This window comes from Lactuca virosa, chromosome 7 (genome assembly GCF_052849685.1).
Source record: "Lactuca virosa cultivar CGN04683 chromosome 7, Lactuca_virosa_CGN04683_v6, whole genome shotgun sequence".
In the NCBI taxonomy this organism is placed as follows: domain Eukaryota; kingdom Viridiplantae; phylum Streptophyta; class Magnoliopsida; order Asterales; family Asteraceae; genus Lactuca; species Lactuca virosa.
This window is the reverse complement of record NC_136432.1, coordinates 224064505-224086097: the sequence shown is the minus strand read 5'-3', so window position 1 is coordinate 224086097 and position 21593 is coordinate 224064505. Positions and strand designations below refer to the sequence as shown.

General features: G+C 35.1%; 2 protein-coding genes across 2 annotated transcripts; one reads left to right on the top strand and one right to left on the bottom strand.

The window, feature by feature from the left end:
- Nucleotides 1-7167: 7167 nt before the first annotated feature.
- On the bottom strand, nt 7168-9212 carry LOC145127880 (transcription factor bHLH18-like). Its single transcript, XM_079063006.1, has 4 exons — nt 9117-9212; nt 8277-8980; nt 7798-8178; nt 7168-7691 (listed from the first exon to the last, which is right to left on the bottom strand). The coding sequence occupies exons 2-4, from the start codon at nt 8874-8876 to the stop codon at nt 7617-7619; spliced, it is 1056 nt and encodes a 351-aa protein (XP_078919132.1). The 5' UTR covers nt 8877-8980; nt 9117-9212; the 3' UTR covers nt 7168-7616.
- Nucleotides 9213-18061: 8849 nt separating this feature from the next.
- On the top strand, nt 18062-18673 carry LOC145127593 (uncharacterized). Its single transcript, XM_079062760.1, has one exon. The coding sequence runs from the start codon at nt 18062-18064 to the stop codon at nt 18671-18673; it is 612 nt and encodes a 203-aa protein (XP_078918886.1).
- Nucleotides 18674-21593: the final 2920 nt, after the last annotated feature.

Sequence of the window (21593 nt, the reverse complement as noted above, 5' to 3'; positions counted from 1 at the left end):
AACACTTTTATTAATAAATGGGTCGTTTTGATAGGTTTAAATTTGTTGAAATTTTTGGCATGTTACAACAGCACAAACTCTGATCCTAAACTATTCTAGGATTTCTCAATCCTCACTGAACCGGAAACCTAAATCAATCATCGCAGCTTTCCCTATGCATGCAAGTTATACACAAATAGAATCACATAGACTGTCAAATAAAGCTTTTACCCTAAAACCACAACCAAACAAGGAACATGAAATAAGGCAGAATCCATCATTCTAGGGCTATGCAATCCTACACATATACAACTTTTGAAGCATACACTTTAGCAAATAACCAAATCGACATCAATTTCAAGAATATATATTTCTAACATGGCTAATACATTGGGAACACTTACTTGAGCTCGGGCGATTTCACACATCACACTCTCCTCTTTACTTAAGAAAACCGTTTTCAGAAAAATTTAAATTTTGTTTCTTTTGAAAAAGGTTTACCATTTCCTCAGTTTTGTAACATCCATAAAATTCATGAAAATTTAAAACTTTTTCAAGCATTCAAAAACCATTATTTATTACAAAATGTTTTCAAAATAGTTTCATATCAGAGTATCCCAGAATCAAAATCATAAAATGTGAGGTGGTGCACGATCACGCCTTCGCCTTCCCGCGATCATCTGAAGTACCTGAAACAAAATCCAAAACTGTGAGCCCGAAGCTTAGTGATTTCCCCCAAAATACCAACGCCATACGACATAACCATATCATAGCAAATAAACATCATGCATACTGATCCATCAGCCTGACTGGACCGCCTCGCAGGGCCATCAGCCTATCTGGACCGCTCTCTGAGCCATCGGTATGTCTGGACCGCCTCGCGGGCCTTCAGCCTATCCGGACCGCTCGCCGAGCCTCCGGTCTGACTAGTACGCCCTTACCGGGTCTGCAGTCTATTCGGTCCGCCCTGGATTTGTTGGCCTTCAGCAGAAAGCAAGCCCGCCTCAACCCATCCCCAATCACACATTTAACACATAATATCAAATGCTAGCATATACAAACAGTCAAACCGATCTAACTGATCACTAATCATAGCATCATCCTATATACCAGGATACCGACCTAACAGGTCACTAACATAACATCATCCTATATACCAGGATACCGACCTAACAGGTTACTAAGCATATCATCATGCAATAAACCCGGATACAAATCCGAAAAGAAGGGCCAGCATCGGTGCCTTCGACCCTGTTAGTATAGTGAGGACAACTCACCTCGCAAGTAGTGCTGAAATGGACTGAAAGTCTCCGACCGATGTCTCACTGAAAATCCCAAACTATCCAAAATAACGAATACTAAGTCAACACATGGGATATCAATCTTGACTAAGGGTCCACATAGTCCATTTTTCCTTTTCACTAATTTGGGCCAAGGCCCAATATCAAATTCACTATCCAAAAGTCCATATACATAAGGCCCATCATTGGCCCAATTTTCCCAATTAGGCCCCAACTCCCTATTCGGGCCTCATTTTAATATCTATTACCACTACCGGCCCGAAGCACATCTATTCAGAAAGCCCAGCAAGTCCCATGTCAAACTGGCCCAAAAGGAGCCCAATCCCGAAGTCCAAATCGCCAAAAGCCCAACAGAGGGTGTACGCGGGGCATATTCCTCTGGTACGATGGGCGTACTCCACTTTGTATTGACCATCATCGGGGTGGTTGACTCAGTACGCTGGGCGTACAGAAATTACGCGGGACGTACGCAAGTTTCACCAAAACCCTAATAAGTGCTTAATGGCTTAAGTACTTAAGCCCAAAGTCTAGATCCATCGACCAAATGTGCCTTAGAACCATAAAGTATTGAACTTTAAGACGTTGGACGTCCAGAAAGTTCTTAATACATGGTCTTAACCCGTTAAGACCTTTCTACTACATGCATAGGACACTTTCAACCATTGGGACATCATTTTTATCACTTAGGACCCTTTCTAGGGTCTGAAAGGACAACTTATTTCGTTCAAAACATAACATGCACCAACTTGGGACATTTGGGACAAGAAATGGCTTCATAAAGCTAGCATGGCAAGATCTACATCATACAAGCATAAATGTTGGAGCTTTTTACCTCCTGGAACTTCTAGAGAACAAAGAAACCTCAGATCTACAAGCTTGTCTTCGTTCTCCAACTTCTTGATGCAACACCTTCTTTTCCAACTACTCAAAACACACTCTTTTAGCTCACACACTCAAGAAAAGGGTTAGGGTTTGGGGGAAACGGCTCAAAACTATGGAGGCTGAGATTATGGAGGGTTTTGAGCTCAAAAGGAAGTTTATATAGCCCCCAAACCCTAAATATTAGGGTTTCCATCTGTCATGAGTACGCCTAGCGTACACAAGTGTACGCCCAGCGTACTAGGGTGCACCTAGTTCGCTTAGCGTACCTTATGTACACTTAGCATACTCGTCTTGTTCACAAAGTTGCAACTTTAGCCCTTAGGTTTCTCGTGACTCGACTCTTCCAACCCCAGGGACTACAAATTACAAAATAATAAAAGAGAGGATTCGGAAATACTTGCAAATCTCGGGATTTTACAAGTTTGAGTTCTGACACACCCGAGAATGTGCCCGAATCCCTCAAACCAAGCCTCTGATACCATCTTGTAACAACCCGAAAATTTAGATAAAAATTTTCATTTAGTATTTAGAAATTACAATCATGTTTTGTTTCCCAAAAATTCCATTACATCAAATCATATCCAAAAGATCAGAGTATCTAAAACAATAATGCGGAAATACTAGAGAGTGGATGTTGCGCCATCAAGACGGGCCCTTCCCCTTAAAACCAGAAGTACCTGAAACACCCAACAAATTGTAAGCAAACACTTAGTGAGTTCCCAAAATACACAAACATACATCCACATAATACCATGCAACACACACAGATATATATATATATATATATATATATATATATATATATATATATATATATATATATATATATATATATATATATATATAAGGAATTGTCATGGACTCCCTCCATGGTCTGCACCTAGAATGCCATGGCTCCCCCCATGGTCTTTACTTGGAATGTCATGGGCTCCACCCATGGTCTGATAACCAAGTGTCATGGGCTCCCCCCACCCCCCAAAATGGTCATCACATAAGTCATTACATGCCAACTAACAAACCATTGCATATCAACTATTAAGCCCTCATATCAAGTAATGGGCTGACATTGGTGCCTTCAACCCATTGGTATAATGAGAAGACTCAACTCACTCTGCTAAAAAAAAGTCGCTCGACTACCAAGCCAAAATCTCACACTGTATAAAAATACAAATAACCCTAATTAGGATTATGACACAACCTAGTCAAGGGCCAAAAATCCTATGTCTGAATCCCTCCATTATGGCCCAAAAGTAGTTCCCTTATAATGGGCCCAACTAAACTTGGCCCAATTACAATAATGGGTCCAAGGCCCACAAAAGAGGCCCACCATGGAAATTGACCCATCTAAATTTAACCAGGCCACAACCCAAGATGCAGCCCTAAGCTCCTAAAGTCCACATGAGAAGCCCACATCGAAGGCCCAAAAACATCGAAACCCTCTGCTAAGTAGGTGGGGCGTACTCAGCTTGTACGTTAAGCGTACACGCTTTAGGGCTTGTACAACGTCCTCCTCTGATTTACCAACTATGCTATTAAGCTCTTATTTGGTTCATACATTTCCTCCAATACCCAGATCTAACCTCTTAGAGGTGGGAAATCACATAAAGTTACCGACTTTACATGCATACATGGCTTAATAAAGCCCAAAAGAACTTAATACATGACTTAATGCTTGCATGGAGGTCACAAACACCACAAAGTTTGCACCTTTAAGCTAGAATAAGCCACTAAACGTCTAGATCTACATCTTTGGCCTCCCAAATGGTCTTGACACATCAAGACCTTCAAAAAGGAACCAAAGAGACCAAAACAAGTCCAAAAAGGAGATCTAAACAATAGATGAGCAAGGTATGGACTTTATACCTCCAAAAGCTCTCTAAGATGAAGGAAATATTGGATCTAGAAGCTTCACCACGTTCAAGAATTGTACCACAAGCTATTCTCCTTGCAAACACACCCAAAAACGGCTTCCTTATGACACTCCAAGCTCAAACTCACTTCCAATGGCTATTAGGGTTTCTAGGGACGTTGAGAGGCAAAGGAGGTTGATAGAAATGAGGTCCAAAGGTTATAAGATGGTTTAAATAGGGAACAAGTCTGATTATTAGGGTTTTAGACCTCGGCCTCGTACACCCCGCGTCCAAGCTTGTATGCCCCGCGTACGAGCCTAAGCCACTCGATGCATCCGCCTCTGTACGCTAAGCGTATACATATGTATGCCCAGCGTACGGAGGGTCCTCAAATGCCATAAATTAAATACTTCAAGGGGGTTAAATGAAATACTTGAATTATTTGAATGTTACAACATGACCAAATGAGGCTATCATAAGGTTTAAATAGGGTGCAAACCCTAAAAATTAGGGTTTCATTTAAGCTACGTATGCCATGCGTACTCCACGTACTCCCGGCGTACGTGGATGGGATCCGCGATCATGAAATCAGGCTAGTACGCTAAGCGTACCACCTAGTACGCCCTGTGTACTAGCTTAAGGACCAAAATGAAAAGTTTTGATTAACAAGGGTCAAATGCAAAACTTACCAAATTCGAGTGTTACATACTTCCCAAGCAGCATCTCCGATTGAACGTGTCAAAATCTCTCAAATGAAACAAAAACCCTTTTATTTATATCCTTCAGTGGTCACGTCGTGGCCATATATGTGTCACGTCGTGATACTTAAATGAATCTCAGTTTCACCAGGTGTCATACTCTTCCGTCAAGTGTCCAGGTGACTTGTGTCATTTCACGTCGTGACACATATATTTTCACGTCGTGGCATGTATACCTTCATGTCATGGGGATCAAAAATTGACCGTTGACTTTGACTTTCGTTGACTTTTCTCAAATAGCAACGTACTTTCATTTCAACTTCAAATGGTTATAACTTTCTCATACGAACTCCGTTTTTAACAAACTTTATATCCAGGAAACCGTCTTAGAGTGAACTAGCGTCATCTTTCACAATTTCTTGATCTAACTACTCATCTTCTGATATAACACAATAAATACAAGAACATACATATTGCATCTCCGAATCATCATCAGTTCACTGTTTTAAGTTCACTCCAAATTAAATGTATACCAAACACGTACTTTAACTCACAGTATGAAGTATTTAGGTCATTAAATGTCCCATAATAGTTTCTGCCATGAAGACAGGTGTCACACTATACCTTTTGGAGCACCAAGTAGATTGCTATATTCAGATAGAAGGGATAATGATACTTATAACTGGAACTTGAGGAGAGACACATGAGGTAGAGTTGAAATGGAATAATACTAAGCTCTAATGGAGATGCTAAATGATTTTCACTTTTTTCCGCGAGGAGATAGATATATTTGGGACCTCACAAGCTCTCTTGAGTTTTTGATCAAAGAAACTAGAATGCATGTTACAAGATAGAATAGATTTCTGCCTCAAACTGAATATTTTTGTTTTGAAGACTCGTGTTGAATTGTCTTCGTATAAAAGCTAAAATGAAGGCTAAAGGTATTAATTTACATTTTTTTTATGCCATATTTGTAATGATCAAACATATGACGTCTGCACTATCTTTTTATTACCTGCGAGGTAACAATTCAATTGTTTAGAAAAGTTAGTCGGTGGTGTGACATGCAGTTCCCTAATGTGATACGTGTTTCGAGATTTTATCTTATTGTTCGATAATACTCCTCTCTCTAGCAACAAAAGAAACTTATTGTTCGGTAATGCTCCACTCTCAAGCAACAAAAGAAACAGATTGGATACTTTTATAGTTTCTATTTTCTACTTGGTGGACTATTTGGAAAAACATGTTATTACCTGCGAGGTAACAATTCAATATGTTATTTTTTATAATATAGTAGTCATTTCTTTTATTTGGGTTGTTCATGGAATACTATATTTTAAATTGATTGAGTATTGTTTACAAAACCCAATAATCAACATGTGTAATTGTTTCTTCTTTTCCTAGCATCTTGCTAGAGTAATTCAATTAAACCATTCTAAACAAATAAAAATAAAAACCATAGGTAATTTGTTTTTAAATGAAATAAAAGCATTATATTATTAAACCAACTAAACCAGTATAGATGGCTCAATATATACTTTTACTAAAATACTTAAACTGATTTGTTGTTGAAAACTTTAGCCAAAATCATAATAATTTGATATACAATCTTTATTAAAATTAAATCAAATCAAATTTCGATCAATAAGTGTAATGTTGAATCCTTGATTAGAAGGTCATTTCCGGAATTTCAACATGCTTTTGGAATCCAATGATTAAAAATTCAAACGAATATGAAATTGTTTGGAACTTAGAGATGCATTCACAAGGAGGAAATTCTTTCATTTGTCGTTTCTTCATAAATGTCAAACCTTCGTTACCAACTTCCATCGACCCAAATAGAGTCATTGACTAACTCATGTGAAAAACTAAATACAAGTGGTTCATGATCAATACTAAATGGTCAAAATCATTTCACCTGTAGAAAAAAAAAAGTGATGTTTGTGATGTTTATACGCAGAGACATAATTATCATCCTGCGTCTTACTTTACCATTATTTGATAGAGTGGGATACAAATCAATATAAGACAACAAAAAAAATAAAAAATAAAAAAAAAAACAATTACAAATTAATTATAACTTATAATTTGATAAAGGCTACATATCTTTAACTTATAATTTTATATTAATTTTCATAATAAACTATGCTTCGATATTGCATAATAAAATAAATAAATATGTTCAACGTTTAAGTTCAAAGTTTTCTAAAGATGCTAAAATAACAATATGTTGATTGCTAGAAATAACATTTTATTGTGTTTTATATGCAAGCATATGATATTAATTGAATATAATAAGTATTGCTTACGTGAGCTACAAAAATATAAGACACAAAAGGATGTTGCTACGCTAATACAAAATGAAAAGAAACTCTTTAATGAATTGATGATATATAAGAACTCCATATTGTTAATCAAACATTACAAACAAGTCTTCAATTGTACTAAAAACATAGATTTCAAGGAAATTAAGAGAATGTCATTCATTAACCACAAATCAATCAAGCTTTTACAAACATATTACATAAGAAAAGAGCCCAAGAAAGGCCTCTAAAACATTGATCACCAAACACTTTAACTGATACAAAGGTCTAGATGTTCATCCATCCTCAAAAAAACCCTTTTCAAGACTCTAAGAAAAGGGCAAAAAGTTACAGAAAAAATGCCTCAGTATAGCCATTAAAGGTTACTACTTTACAACAGGAGGGTTGTTACCATGGTCAGTCAACCATGAAAAAATATTACGAAAAAACCCTCCTGCAAAATGAACCCAATGGCAAACAAGTTTTGAAGTGGCATGGTGTCGATGGTCAAAAGTATGGAGAACGTTAGCCCTTGGTTACCAGAATACCGCATTTTGGAAAAAAGTATTGAAAAAGGAAAATAAAAATAGTAACCCCAGATGTTCACATGAATTTTTTGAGAGCACTTCGTAGATTCTTGACAAGATCCTTCATCGTCATAGTAAATTCTTGATCCATCTGAAAGAAAGAAATCCCATATGGGTATCGATTAATTCGATGCAAAATTCGTTTTTTTTTTTTATGAACGAATAATATAATCCATGATCAATATAATCCAATTTACCTGGGCAACAATGGTGATATCGAGGGCATAGCTAGCGAAGGTGATGGCGGTGGTATTGATGATGGAAAGATTAAGTTTCTCGATTTCTGCTAGGGTTTCTTCAACAACACCGGTCTTTTTCTCACAGTGAACTCTAATTAAAACATCCTTGCCGGAAAATCTTACCTCCACTTCAGGGAGTTGCTCATGAACTGGGCCACCGGAAAAGTTCTCATCGGAAGAAGAGATTTCACCACCCTCAGCTAAGACCTCATATCTTTTCACGAAAACTACCGACTCTGTGTTTGATCGCTTTTTGGTTTGTTCCTCGAGTGTTTTCACTTTTTCTTGGAGGGTTTTCAAGTACTTGATCGCATCTCCAAGAACAGAAGCTTTATCCATCTATAAACAGTAATACAATACAGTTAAGTATGAACATATATGCGATGATCACATCCATGATAAAAAAAAAAAAAAGAATCATAAAAATATATGGTTACCTTTTTTAATCCGGGGACTAGGGCTGAGAGTGCTATGAATCTCTGGCTAAGTTTCTCTCTTCTCTTTCTCTCAGCCAAGATATGGTCTTGAGGTGTAGCAGGTCCTCTAATGGTGTTGCTAGTGGTGGTTGGTTTCATACCCCCACCGCTTCCGCCGCCACCATGGTGGTGGTTTTGGTTGCCAAACTGGACATGGGATGATTGGAAGGTTGAATCACAAGCAAAACCGAATGTTCTTTTGGAAGATACAGTTCCTTCTTCTTTGGGAGTTACAAGGTTGGCTTGATTTGCGATAAGTGAATCGTTTGCATAATGTAGATTATGATTCATCATGGAGTTATCAGGGGTGATGCATGAATTCCAGCTGCTGGTTTTGGGCTGTTTAGTTGGTCGTGGGGATGGTTCTAAAAGTGGTTTATAATGGTCAAAAATAGGTGAATGGGAGTTATAGAGATTATGTGTGATGTCTCCGAATGCAGCTGCTTCCATGTTCATTGGATTTAGTTGATCATCAAATGAGTTGAATGGCCATTGAGAGTTGAAACAAGGGTCCTCAATTCCTGACAATTCTGAAAACCCTCTGAATTGTGAAATCTCCATAAAAGTTTTTGGTGATGAAAAAGGATTGAGTGAGGACCCCTGATCAAATTGGTCAAAAATCCACTCGATCTCTTTGAATATGTCAAAGAGTTTGAATGCAAAACCTGCAAATGGAAAATTAAAAAATCAAACAGATATACATCAGCCTATGGAACTTTATCCTCCATGATTCAACAAAAACTTCAAAAGCCCAGATCAAGAAATCAGATGAAAAGTTAAGAAAGAGCGAAAGGTTTGCACCTTTTCGAATAATAGAGCTTTATTGTTAATTGTCTTTTCTGTAATCGTTATTGTGTTGAACGATGAGCACGAGTTTTATAACTGCAGAATGATGCCATTAATGGGTCCACTGCCGCTATTTCTCTCTTTACATTGGTCGGTGATGTGAACTGAACATGGCCGTCTGAATAAAATAAACAAAGATCACCGCAAATGGACGACAATTTGAACCAGAAGAAAATGGTAATCACCACAACATTGGCTGTTCAAAACCTTTTTATGTTTACGTCACGTCAAATATTTAACTTGGTTGAATTTCATTATCATATGTGTCAACACAACTATTTTCTTTTTCCTAATGGGTTATTAGACTTTTCTATATAATGATTATGGTGAAAACTTTGACATTTTATCAACTACAACCTTGACTTTCATATTTAAACATACTCTACTTTTAACTTTCCCAATCACACACTCTCTCTCTCATATATATATATATATATATATATATATATATATATATATATATATATATATATATATATATATATATATATATATAGGATCAAATGAGAACACTTAAAAGGTTGAGAACGCGATATATATATATATATATATATATATATATATATATATATATATATATATATATATATATATATATATATATATATATATATATATATAGGAGTAGGTTCAAATGAGAACACCTAAAAGATTGAGAACGCGAGAACACATCTGAACCATTTAAAAAACTAAATCTAAGGCTATTATCGAATGGACTATTTATGTAAATTCTTAAAATTACAGGAATTAAAGTGTAAATTTTAAACTGTCATAAGGGTAAAATGGTAATTGATTGTTTACCTATGTTTAGCAATTCCTACAATCTCTCTCTCTCTCTCTCTCTCTCTCTCTCTCTCTCTCTCTCCCTCGTATCTCTCCCTCTATATCCCTGATTCTGCATTTTTCACAACCCTAGGGCTTCCTCTCATTCCAGCCGCCGCTGGGTGTGAAGAAGCAGCGAAGTTTTGCTCATCTCTTCCGGCTGTGAGGTGTGAGTCGTCGGTCTTGGTGGGTGCTTTGCTCCTGTGGATAGAAGATGAGCGGATGGGCTGTTCGGTGGTCATGCAGCCACGAGGAGGGGAGGGGATCAATCGTTGGGTGGGAGAAGCACCTCCGGTGCTTCACTGTTTCACAGAGGAGAAAATGAAAACAGCAATGGCGGCTGGAGGGCGCTTCTTCTGTCTCGACTGGAATGAGGGAAGGGGTCTCGATGGGGCAGTTGCTTCGATCGGTAATGATTCTCTTCTCTTTTCTTTTTATTTTGACTGTAAATCAATGAAGTTTAATAAATAGGTTTAGATGGGTGTTTTGGTTTGGTTGTTTGACAGAAATTGATAGAGATGAAAAGAAGAACAACGAAAATTTACTTTTTCTTTGTTTGTTTTGATAGAAACTGATGAAGGTATGAATATTTGGGTGTTGATGTTTTATAGTGAATTGGTGGGTTTTTGTTTCTTGATCATCCATAACTCACAAAAAGATTATATAATTATACATATTGATTTTATCGTGGAGTGTTGATTTTGTTTGAGTGTTAATCTTTGCTTGAGTGTTCAGGAGGTAGAATGGTTGCAATGGGAGGACCAACTAGAAAAATTTCTGAAGAACAGAGGCAAAGAAAGAAACACAATCCTAATTTTCGAACTTTTTGGTAAAAATTTCTTGAAGGGGGTGCGTGAATGGTTGTATTTATTTATGAATAGCATGTGTATTCATTTATGAATAACACTGTAGTTATGTGTGAATGGTTGTATTCATTTATGAATAGCACGTGTATTCATTTATGATAGAACGTGTATTAATTTATAAATAACAGTGTATTCATTTGTGAATTGCAATGTATTCGTGTGTGAATGATTGTATTTATTTATGAATAGTAGTGTATTCATGTGAATGGGTGTATTTATTTATGATTAGAGGTATTCATTTTATGAAAAAATGATAATTTTTACACTATTTTTTATTTTCAATTTATGAAAAATGCATTGAATTATTTGTAATTTGATGTGTTTTCATTTATGATTGGAAGTGTATTGATTTGGAATTGGATTTCTATTCATTTTTTTTAAAACAAAAACGTGAAATAGTAGAAAATAATATTTTTTTAAGATTTTTTTTTCAGATTTAAAATAAAAGGAAATATTAATTTTTTTAGGTAATTTTTTTGAAACGGTCATAAATAATTTTTGGGAAAATCTTAAAAAAAAATATTTATATATATTTCATTAACTAAAAGGAAATATTAATTTTGTTAGGTAAATAAAATCATTATCCCTAGATTTTAGTAAATCATTAATTAATATTTATATAAAGTTACTAATATACACTTATAAAATGATTGGTCCAGAACTCTTCTCGCGTTCTCAACCTTTTAGGTGTTCTCATTTGATCATCTCCCTATATATATATATATATATATATATATATATATATATATATATATATATATATATATATATATATAATGAGAACAAAAAAGAAATTAAGAACCTAAAATATATTTTTTTTGAATTTTTTTTTATTTTTGTATTAAAGGTATTTCAGACAAACCAAACATTAATACAATATTAAACAAACTTTTTCATTTCCCTAGATTGCAATTAGTTGTCGGCCGCCATCGGCCCAACGTCGAACCGTGTCGGACCACCGTCGGACTAACCAAATTGAGTGGCATTTTTTGGTTATATTTATATCTCAATAGAACAAACATTTTAATTTTCATTTCTTTGGTAATACTTTTTAAAAATGTCATTTTATTTTTTAGCCAAATATACAATTTTTTATTAAAAATAGAATTATACATAATCAAATTCAATTTTCTTTTTTCTAAATTGTAGAATTCTTTAAAAAAAATTATTGTGTATAAGATATATTTACAATTTAAAATATCATATTCACGATTTAATAAAAATATTAATTCACTAATACACATTTTAATAATTCTATCCATACATTCATCATATTTTAACACAAAATTTATATAAATATATAACTTAATACAGTTTGTTTTTAATTAATACATAAAATTCACAACATAAGATAATATAATCTTTTGTACACTAATTTACATATTTAAAGAAGTCAAAACTCAATCTCTACTACCACCACTACTAACTACCACACGCCACCACCAATGACATGTGTCATTGTCTCATTATTCGTTTTAAATCAAATATTTATATAAAATCATTAATTAACGGCTTAAAGACTATATTCACAATTTAATAAACAAATTAATTCACTTATTATGAGTTTAGTGCACAATAATTATGAAAACTAATACATTCTTACATATTTATACAACAAAAAAGATATATATATATATTCACATGAAAACTAATACAAAAACATTTACACATAAATGATTCATATTTTAGCACAAAATTTATTAAAAAATTACAACTTAATATATCAATTCACAATTTAAACAAAAATTTCACAGCTTAATACAGTTAACTCATATTTTTAAATACAAAAATCATAATTTAACACATAAAGCTGACAGCTTAATATAATCAATTCATAGTTTAAGCTGAAGATTCACATTTTTTAACGACAAAGAAGATTTAATTAGATAGATACCAGCCTAGCAAGAAGCTAGAATTATAAAAAGTTCAAACATTCTCTCGTAGGACAATTGCACCAAGTCTGGCAATTCAACAATTTTCCTTTTTACATCTAAATTTGTTCCAATTGAAAGCCAAAATTTTCACCTCACTCGCCAGATCTTGATTGTTCCTCACAACATTATTGAATGTGTGATCATTCATGTATTTCCAAATAACCCACATAGTGGCCATGAGCACAACAGAAACAATGGTTTTTTATATTTCGAGGGATAGTTTTGTTGTCGATTTGAAACAATGTTTCCATAAAGCTTAAAGTAATTGGAACTTTGTCCCACCACATGTGAAGTATGGAACGAAATTGAATCGCGATCGAGAACTCCATGAACAAGTGTATCTCCGACTCATCTCTATTGTTACAAAGTAGGAAAAATGTCGCTTGAAGATGAACGTCAATTCTATCCATGTTTAGCTTTGTGGGCAACCTTTGTCACCTTGCTCTCCACACTAAGATGTTGACTTTACCGGGTCAAATACGTTCCAAAGTGTCTTAATCATGTTTGGCTTTAGCCCGTTGTCATCTATAATTCTTTTAAATGACGACACTATCTATTTTTCATTAAAATCTCTAATCCATCTCCATTGATTAACTTTACAATAAAAAAGATTGTATGATGTATGAAATTATCAAATCCATGATTTCTTTTGCTACTTAGACAATTGTCTTTGTTTGATTATATTTTTATCAATGACTATTATGGTTTATTTAACATTTCCACATAAAAAACATTGTTTATCTGTACAATATGTTTTATAAATTGATAGTCTATAAGTATTGTATTGTTATTTTTATAAAATGATATTAAAAAAATATATAAGAGTATTAAAAGGAACCGGTTGCTTATCTAGAAACCAGGTTCTAAACCTATTGTGAAAAGGGTAAAAGTCTATTATGACCCGGTTGTTTGTATGAACCGGTATATATTTTGTTTTCATATGCCCCAGCTATATTGAAGGGAACCGGTTCTAATATTCGTATAGTTGGCACGGAAAGTGTTATATGACCCGGTTATGTAAATGCAAACCGAGCTCTATTTGTAATAAAAAGACCTGGTTTAGAACCAGGTCCTATTCCAGATTCCACATAGGACTCGCCAGCATCAAACCCGGTTGCAAAACCGACTTCTTTAGGCTATTTAACCGGGTCTTTTAGTGCTTTTTGTAGTGGTGGTAGCTTGTCTAAAGACAAGTGTATGTGACTAATGGTACCCAAACACTCCCCATCTTAGCATTGGAACGAGTCCATCCAATACCACTGTCTTGACGATGAATGTTAGCCACTACGTCATGCCACATACTACCATATTCGATTCTAAATCTCCACCACCATTTAACTAGCAAGTTATAGTTAACACTACAAGAATATCGATCTTTAGTGGCGACAGGCGTCGTTGCTAAAGGTCCAAAATGTCGTCGCTAAAGGTATTAGCGGCGACCTGTCGCCACTAGAGGGTTGATGTTGTTGGTTCGTCGCTAATGCTCCACTGGTCGCTACTATTGTCTCCGTCGCCGCTAATACTCGATGTCGTCACTAAAGGTGTCGCCGCTATTTATATGTATTTTTATACATACAAATACACATGCATACATAATACACGTACAAAATACACATATACATACAAAAACACATACACATACAGAATACAAATACAAAATCCACATATACATACAAAAACACATATACATACATAAAATACACTCAAGATACACATTTACATACAAATACTGATCCACGTCTATAAACACAAAATACACATACAAATACACATCTAAAAAATCAAAATTATCAAAATTTCGTCAAGAACAGTGGTGGTGGCGGTATACTCCGGCGAGAACGGTGGGGGATCTCAAAATTCTGACAACCAACACAAATTTAGTAGGGAGAAGAGAAAAGGAAAAGAAAAGGTGAAAAAATGGAGAGGAAAAGGGGTGAAATATCGAAGATTTCGGTGAAATTCTGATGAGGTCGACGGTGGTGAGTAGAGAGAAGAAAGGAAAACACAGAAGATCGGGAAAGAAAGTGAGGACGAAGAGGATTTTATTGTCAACGCTCTTTAGCGCCGACGGGCGGCCTTTAGAGGCGACACATCGGATGGAAAACAATCTGGGGTTTCCTACGTTGTTGGATCATCGCTTAAATCAAGGGATGGGGTTGAAATGGCGTGGATCGCCAGAATAAGCCTTTAGCGGCGACGAGCAGCATTAAATGTCTTTCAGGTATCGTTGGTGATCGTGAGAAGGTGAAGGCATGACTGTACACACACATCAACAACAATGGAGATTCAACATTATCTATCTTACTCTGATTTATAAAAAAATCTATAATTGGAACAAATGAGTTTTCTTAATTTGGATTCTATAATATCGTATGTTACTTTTAAGTATTCTTTCTAATTAACTTAACAAACACTTTTGAAATATTTTGTTATTATAAAAAATAGTTTTAAGTATTATTTTAGTTAATTTGACATTTCGATTCAGATTTGTATTTAACATATTTATGCATATTAACTATTATAAAAGCTTTGATCGATTTTTAAGTTTATTTGAGATTTTGGTTTAGGTTTTATATCTAATATCATATTTAAATTAACAAATTAAATAAATTATAGTGATAATTTAAAAGTGTTATATAAATATTGTATTTTTCACCCTATTTAAATTAAAATACTAAGTATATTGTATTAGTAGTTCAAAAAAACTATACAATTCAAGAAACATATTAAACACTCATAAAATCATACAAAAAGAATACATTGAAATCAACATAAGCTAAAAATATATTTAGTACATTGAGAAAAATAATAAAATTCTCACTTTTTTTGCAACAAAACATATTTATTCAACCATTTATATTTGAATTACAAATCACTTCAAGCATATGAATGTTTTGTAGGAGAATCTTACTTATATACTGCTACTATAGACAGAATATGAGGGGAAAACAAATAAGTTATTAGTTAATGACATTAATTTTAGGAACATAAAAAATCATTTAGTTAAGTATATATGATATAAGTTAAAAACTCTTGAGTGGTTGTTATTAATTGGTTGGGAGTTGAAAGGTTGTGCAGGTATGGAAACCAACCTGGCGTGGAATGAGACATATGTTAGTGACTAACATAAAATTAAGTCCATAATCTTTACGTATTGATGATAAAACATGCGTTTGAGTTATGAAATTGATCAAATCTTTTTGCAATGTGTACGAATGGTGAGTAATCACATATACTAGGATGATTGAGGCCAATTCTACAAAGGGCTTAGGGAATTCTATCAGCAGCCCCAAGGGGAACTCAAGGAAACATTGTCATTGGTAAAGAAGGTATCGTTTTCCTTTTCATCGGTTTAGACGAGGTAGCGGTATAGAGAGAAAGGGTCAGTATAGGGTTGGTGGGTGGGGATGTAGGTGTGGGTGTGGGATTTAATATATAATTAAAATAATTATGTAAAATACCCAAAATGTCTTCACTTGATGGGTATGTGGGGAGAGTTAACGCATTTGAGATACTGAAGGTTATCTCTAGGGACTTAAACCATAACGAAATCTATTTAAAGTGATGAAATTCATAATTTTAAAACTATGGGGACCAAAACTAAAAAAATGGAAAACCCCAAGGACCAAATTTGCAGCTTTCTCAAAACAAAATTTGATTGAGAAAAGATGTAGCTCCCGATGTCCCTTCTAGAAGTTGAAATTTGCATATTTGGAGGTCTCTACCGGGAATTAAAATCTTTGAATCCCAATGACTCATGACTCCTATTAAAGTTAGGGTCTAGAAGAGTTGTTTTCTCACCATCTTCTTGATTATATTTGTTATATTACCAGAGTTTGTTGCCTATTCCGTCCTGTTTTGGATTGTAAATGATTTATCTGTTAATATGATTGTCTTAAATATGAAGTCGACAATTTTATTCAAATATGTTACATGACTTAACATCGTCATTGGATTATTATAGCACGTGTTGTTTCTTTAATTATTTGAGTGGATATATTTATACTCCATAACTCCATTTGCATCCATTATTAGCAAAAGTCTCCATCAGAGTGACCGGGTAATAACATTTGCTTATATCGATTACTCAACAATAATTATTATATTACGGGCTTGTCTGGCATAAAGGTTTTGATAATTTTTATTATCCTTTTTTTAATTGAATTAAAAAATGTTTCAAACTACGAGTTATAGTTTTTTATTTTAGAATACATAATCCATAAATCAAAAATTAAGCAGATTTAAAAGAAAGTTATATGAATATTATAACAAAATTACTATGTAATTTTACAACTTTATAAAATTATAGTTATTTTTGTCAAACATGTACACAAAAATTATAAATATATGCTAAAACTTTCTTTTTCCATTTACCGGCTGTCAGTTATTTTTAATCCATTTGTTTTGTACTAACGTATTTAAATATGTTTCCAAGAGATTTAGATATTGTTGGGTAGGCTTCAGTTTTTCTTTTATTACCTGAATTACATTAATAAAAACTATCAAAATATCAGCAAGACAATGAACAATTATAAATAATTTGTTGGTGATTTTTGTATCACCATGTCATTTAAAGTGATTGGAACTAACATGTGAGCTAAGGAGCTTCATAATTTATACTCTAATATGTGTACGGAATTTGTGTGGAGTGCACGCATGTATAAGATCGAATTAGAAGCCGGTTCGACGACTAGTCGGGGGTCCGGGGGCAGCGCCCCGGGGTCTGGGGTTTCCCAAGGGGCATCGCCCCTTTGACGGGGTTTAGGGGCAGCGCCCCTAGCGGATGATTATGGTAAAACTAACGAAACTCGTTAGTTTTGGTAAACCTAAATCCTCATTAAATCCGGATTAACATTACTTGTTTCCAAAGCAACTAATGACGGCCCAACCCTAATGAAACTCTAATCTTGTTTAATATATAAACAGCTCTTCCTCTACAGAAAGGGGTTACGATCTTAAGCTCTCGCTTTTCATTATACTTTCACAAAATCCTCTAGCATATTGGCTTACGTTTTCTGTGCCTAGAAACGTAAGTGTCCACTTGGATTATCCTAGGCTGAATTTCTTGTAACCCAAGCATAGGGTATAAATATCAGTTCGGAAAGTGATATCACGATCCAAGTTGGTATCCAGATCTCCACCAAAAACCCTAAACTTCCCTACAATCGAACTGATATTTCTGTTTCTGGAGATGGGTGACTCAATCCGCGAGATGACCACTAAGTTTTCCAAGCTGGAGAAGTTTGAAGGCGTCGATTTTAGGCGTTAGAAGAAAAAGATGCACTTCATGCTGACCACTCTGAAAGCAGCGTACGTGCTGACTACTCCAAGACCAGTAGAGCCTGTGAAAGGTGTTGTTGAGACGACTGAAGAGACAAGAAGGAGACAGAAGTGGGACAATGATGACTACATCTACAAAGGTCACATTCTGAACGGTATGTCTGATGCTTTATTTGATATCCATAGTGAAGCCTTGTGTGCCAAGGAGTTGTGGGACACTCTTGAACTGAAATACATTACTGAGGATGCTTCTAGCAAGAAGTTTCTGGTTAGTGACTTTAATAATTATAAGATGGAAGATTCAAGGTCTGTCACTGAACAGTACAATGAACTCCTTGGCATATACGATCAGTTTAAACTGCACCGTATGAATATGGATGAATCCATTGTTGTGTCCACTATCATTGACAAACTGCCTCTGTCCTGGAAAGACTTCAAACATAACTTGAAACATCAAAAGGAGGAACTGTCATTGGTTCAACTTGCTAGTCACATTCGTATTGAAGAATCTCTTCGTGCGAAGGAAAGTGACGAATCTGAAAAACCCAAAGGAAAAGTTGAACCTCGACAGCCCTCGGTTCATATGGTTCAAAACAAACCAAGGAACTAGAACCACAAAGGACATGGCAAACGTAAGCAAGAACATGTCCCAAGCAACTCCAACAAAAAGATAAGGGATCTGGTTTGTTGGAGGTACAATCAAGTTGGGCATTTCAAGAGTGATTGTTGTGTGAATTTGGGCAACAATGGTGCTGGAAACAGTAGAGCCAATGGGAAAGTGAACGGGTCTTCGGCCCAAGTTAAAGGAGGTCAGTTTTTGACTAACTTTGATAATTCTAATCAGAATTATGTTTATTATGTTTCATTTATCCCTGAATCATTTTATGTGCAGGATGATGATGTTGCTTAGTGGATCGACTCCGGAGCAACGAACCATGTATGCAAGGATAAACAGATGTTTGAAACATTAACTCCGCTTGAAGATGGGTCGGTGCTGAAAATGGGAGACGATTCTTTTATTCCTATTTGTGGTTTAGGTGTCGTGTGTCTTGAATTTACTTCTGGAAAGACAATTAGGTTATTTGATGTTTTGTTTGTTCCCAAGATTCGCAAGAATCTTGTTAGCTCTAGTTGTTTGAATTCTGATGGTTATAAATAAGTTATTGAATCAGATAAGTTTGTTTTCTCTAAGGGTGGAATGTTTATTGGCTTTGGATATTTAAATAATAGAATGTTTCGTTTAAATATTGTTGACAAATTATTACCTGTTCAAAATTCTGCATTTGTATCTTCTCCTTCTAATGTTGATAAATCTATGCTTTGGCATGTAAGATTAGGTCATGTCAACTTTAGAAGGATGCATGAGATGTCAAAAGATTGATTAATTCCAGCCTTTGATATGATATCTGATAAATGTAAAACATGCATGCTTACGAAAGTGACAAAACAGCCATTTCCTAGTGTCACTAGAATTCAGCTGTTTTGGAACTTGTACACAGTGACCTGTGTGATTTCCACTCCACTCCATCTTTGGGAAATAAAAAGTATGTGGTCACTTTTATTGATGACTGCACTCGGTTTTGCTATGTGTGTTTGTTGCATTCTAAGGATGAAGCCTTAGATAAATCAAAATATACAAAACCGAGGTGGAATTGCAATTGGTCATTCCGGTTAAATGTCTCAAGACTGATAGGGGAGGTGAATATATGGATCCCATAAACTTCCAATCAGTGGGTATCATTCATGAGACCACGGCATCTTACTCGCCCCAACAGAATGGTATTGTTGAACGCAAAAATCGAGTTTTAAAGGAAATGGTAAACTCGATGTTGTCTTACTCGGGATTGAGTGAACGATTCTGGGGAGAGGCCATGTTAACGGCCTGCTATTTGTTGAATAGGGTTCCAAATAAAAGGAACAAAACAGTCCCATATGAACTTTGGTTCAAGAAAAAGCCGAATTTGAGTTATTTTCGGGTTTGGGGATGTCGGGTAGTTGTAAAACTTACCGAGCCCAAAAAGAAAAATTTGGGAGAACATGGAATTGATTGCATATTCATTGGATATGCTGAACATTCCAAGGCATATAGGTCTTATGTAATAGAACCTAATGATTCGGTTTCAATTAACACTGTTATCAAAATCGCAGGATGCAATTTTTGATGAGATGAAATTTTCATCGATTCAAAGGCCTAAGGATATGACTTTTGGTGCTAATAAAGAGCAAAATTCAGAAAGCCAAGATGGTGGTATCATGCAAGAACCACAAGATATTCGTAGAAGCAAAAGAGGCCAAATTGCGAAAAATTTCGGATCCGACTTCCAACTATACTTGCTGGAAGGTTCAAGGGATGAAATTAATCTTGAATACTCTTATTGTTATAGTATTGAAGATGATCCTAAGACTTATCAAGAGGCCATGGAGTCTCATGATAGTGCCTTTTGGAAGGAAGCAATTGATGATGAAATATCATCAATTCTTGAGAATAACACATGGGTGTTGTCTGATTTGCCTCCAGGTTCGAAACCACTCGGTTGAAAATGGATTTTCATAAAAAAAATGAATTTTAATGGGACTATTGACAAATTCAAAGCCCGGTTAGTCATTCATGGTTTTAGGCAAAAATCTGGTATTGACTATTTTGATACGTATGCTCTAGTTGCATGTATTTCTACTATTAGATTGTTGGTTGCCTTGGCAAGTATCCACAATCTGGTTATTCACCAAATGGATGTGAAAACAGCTTTTTTAAATGGTGATCTTGACGAGGAAGTTTACATGAAATAACCAAAAGGTTTCATTATGCCCGGTAAAGAGCATATGGTTTGTAAACTTGTCAAATCTTTGTATGGGCTGAAACAAGCGCCTAAACAATAGCATCAAAAATTTGATGAGTTGATTTTGTCTTTTGATTTCAAGACAAACCAATGTGACAAATGTGTTTATAGTAGATTTAATGATGCTACTAGAGCTGGAGTGATCATTTGCTTATATGTAGATGACATGTTGATTTTTGGTACCGACCAAAATCAAGTGGATGAAACAAAGAAATTGTTATCATCTAAGTTTTCCATGAAAGCTTTAGGAGAGGCTGATGTAATTCTTGGAATAAGAATTAAGAGGATGAACAAAGGGTTGGTAATGACTCAAAGTCATTATGTTGAGAAAATTCTCAAGCAGTTTAATTTTACAGATTGTTCTCCTGTGAGTACTCCTATGGATCCAAGTGTGAAATTAATGCCAAATAATGGCATTCCCATTTAACAATTGGAATACTCTAAGGCTATTGGTAGCTTGATGTATGCCATGAAAAGTACCAGACCTGATATTGCTTTTGATGTGGGTAAGTTGAGCAGGTACACTAGCAATCCTAGTGCTCAACATTGGCAAGCACTGAATAGAGTGTTTAAGTATCTCAAGGGAACCATGAATTATGGTTTGAGTTACTTGGGGAGTCCTTCGGTTTTAGAAGGTCATTCAGATGCAAGTTGTATTACCAACATGGAGGACCATTCCTCAACTTCTGGTTG

Excerpts from the sequence above, each read along its gene's own strand:
- LOC145127593 (XM_079062760.1), top strand. The coding sequence starts at position 18,062 with ATGCACTTCATGCTGACCACTCTGAAAGCAGCGTACGTGCTGACTACT.
- LOC145127880 (XM_079063006.1), bottom strand. The coding sequence starts at position 8,876 with ATGGAGATTTCACAATTCAGAGGGTTTTCAGAATTGTCAGGAATTGAG. Across the intron at positions 8,179-8,276 it reads TAGTCCCCGGATTAAAAAAG|ATGGATAAAGCTTCTGTTCT; the intron begins GTAACCATATAT and ends TACTGTTTATAG. Across the intron at positions 7,692-7,797 it reads ATATCACCATTGTTGCCCAG|ATGGATCAAGAATTTACTAT; the intron begins GTAAATTGGATT and ends TCTTTCTTTCAG.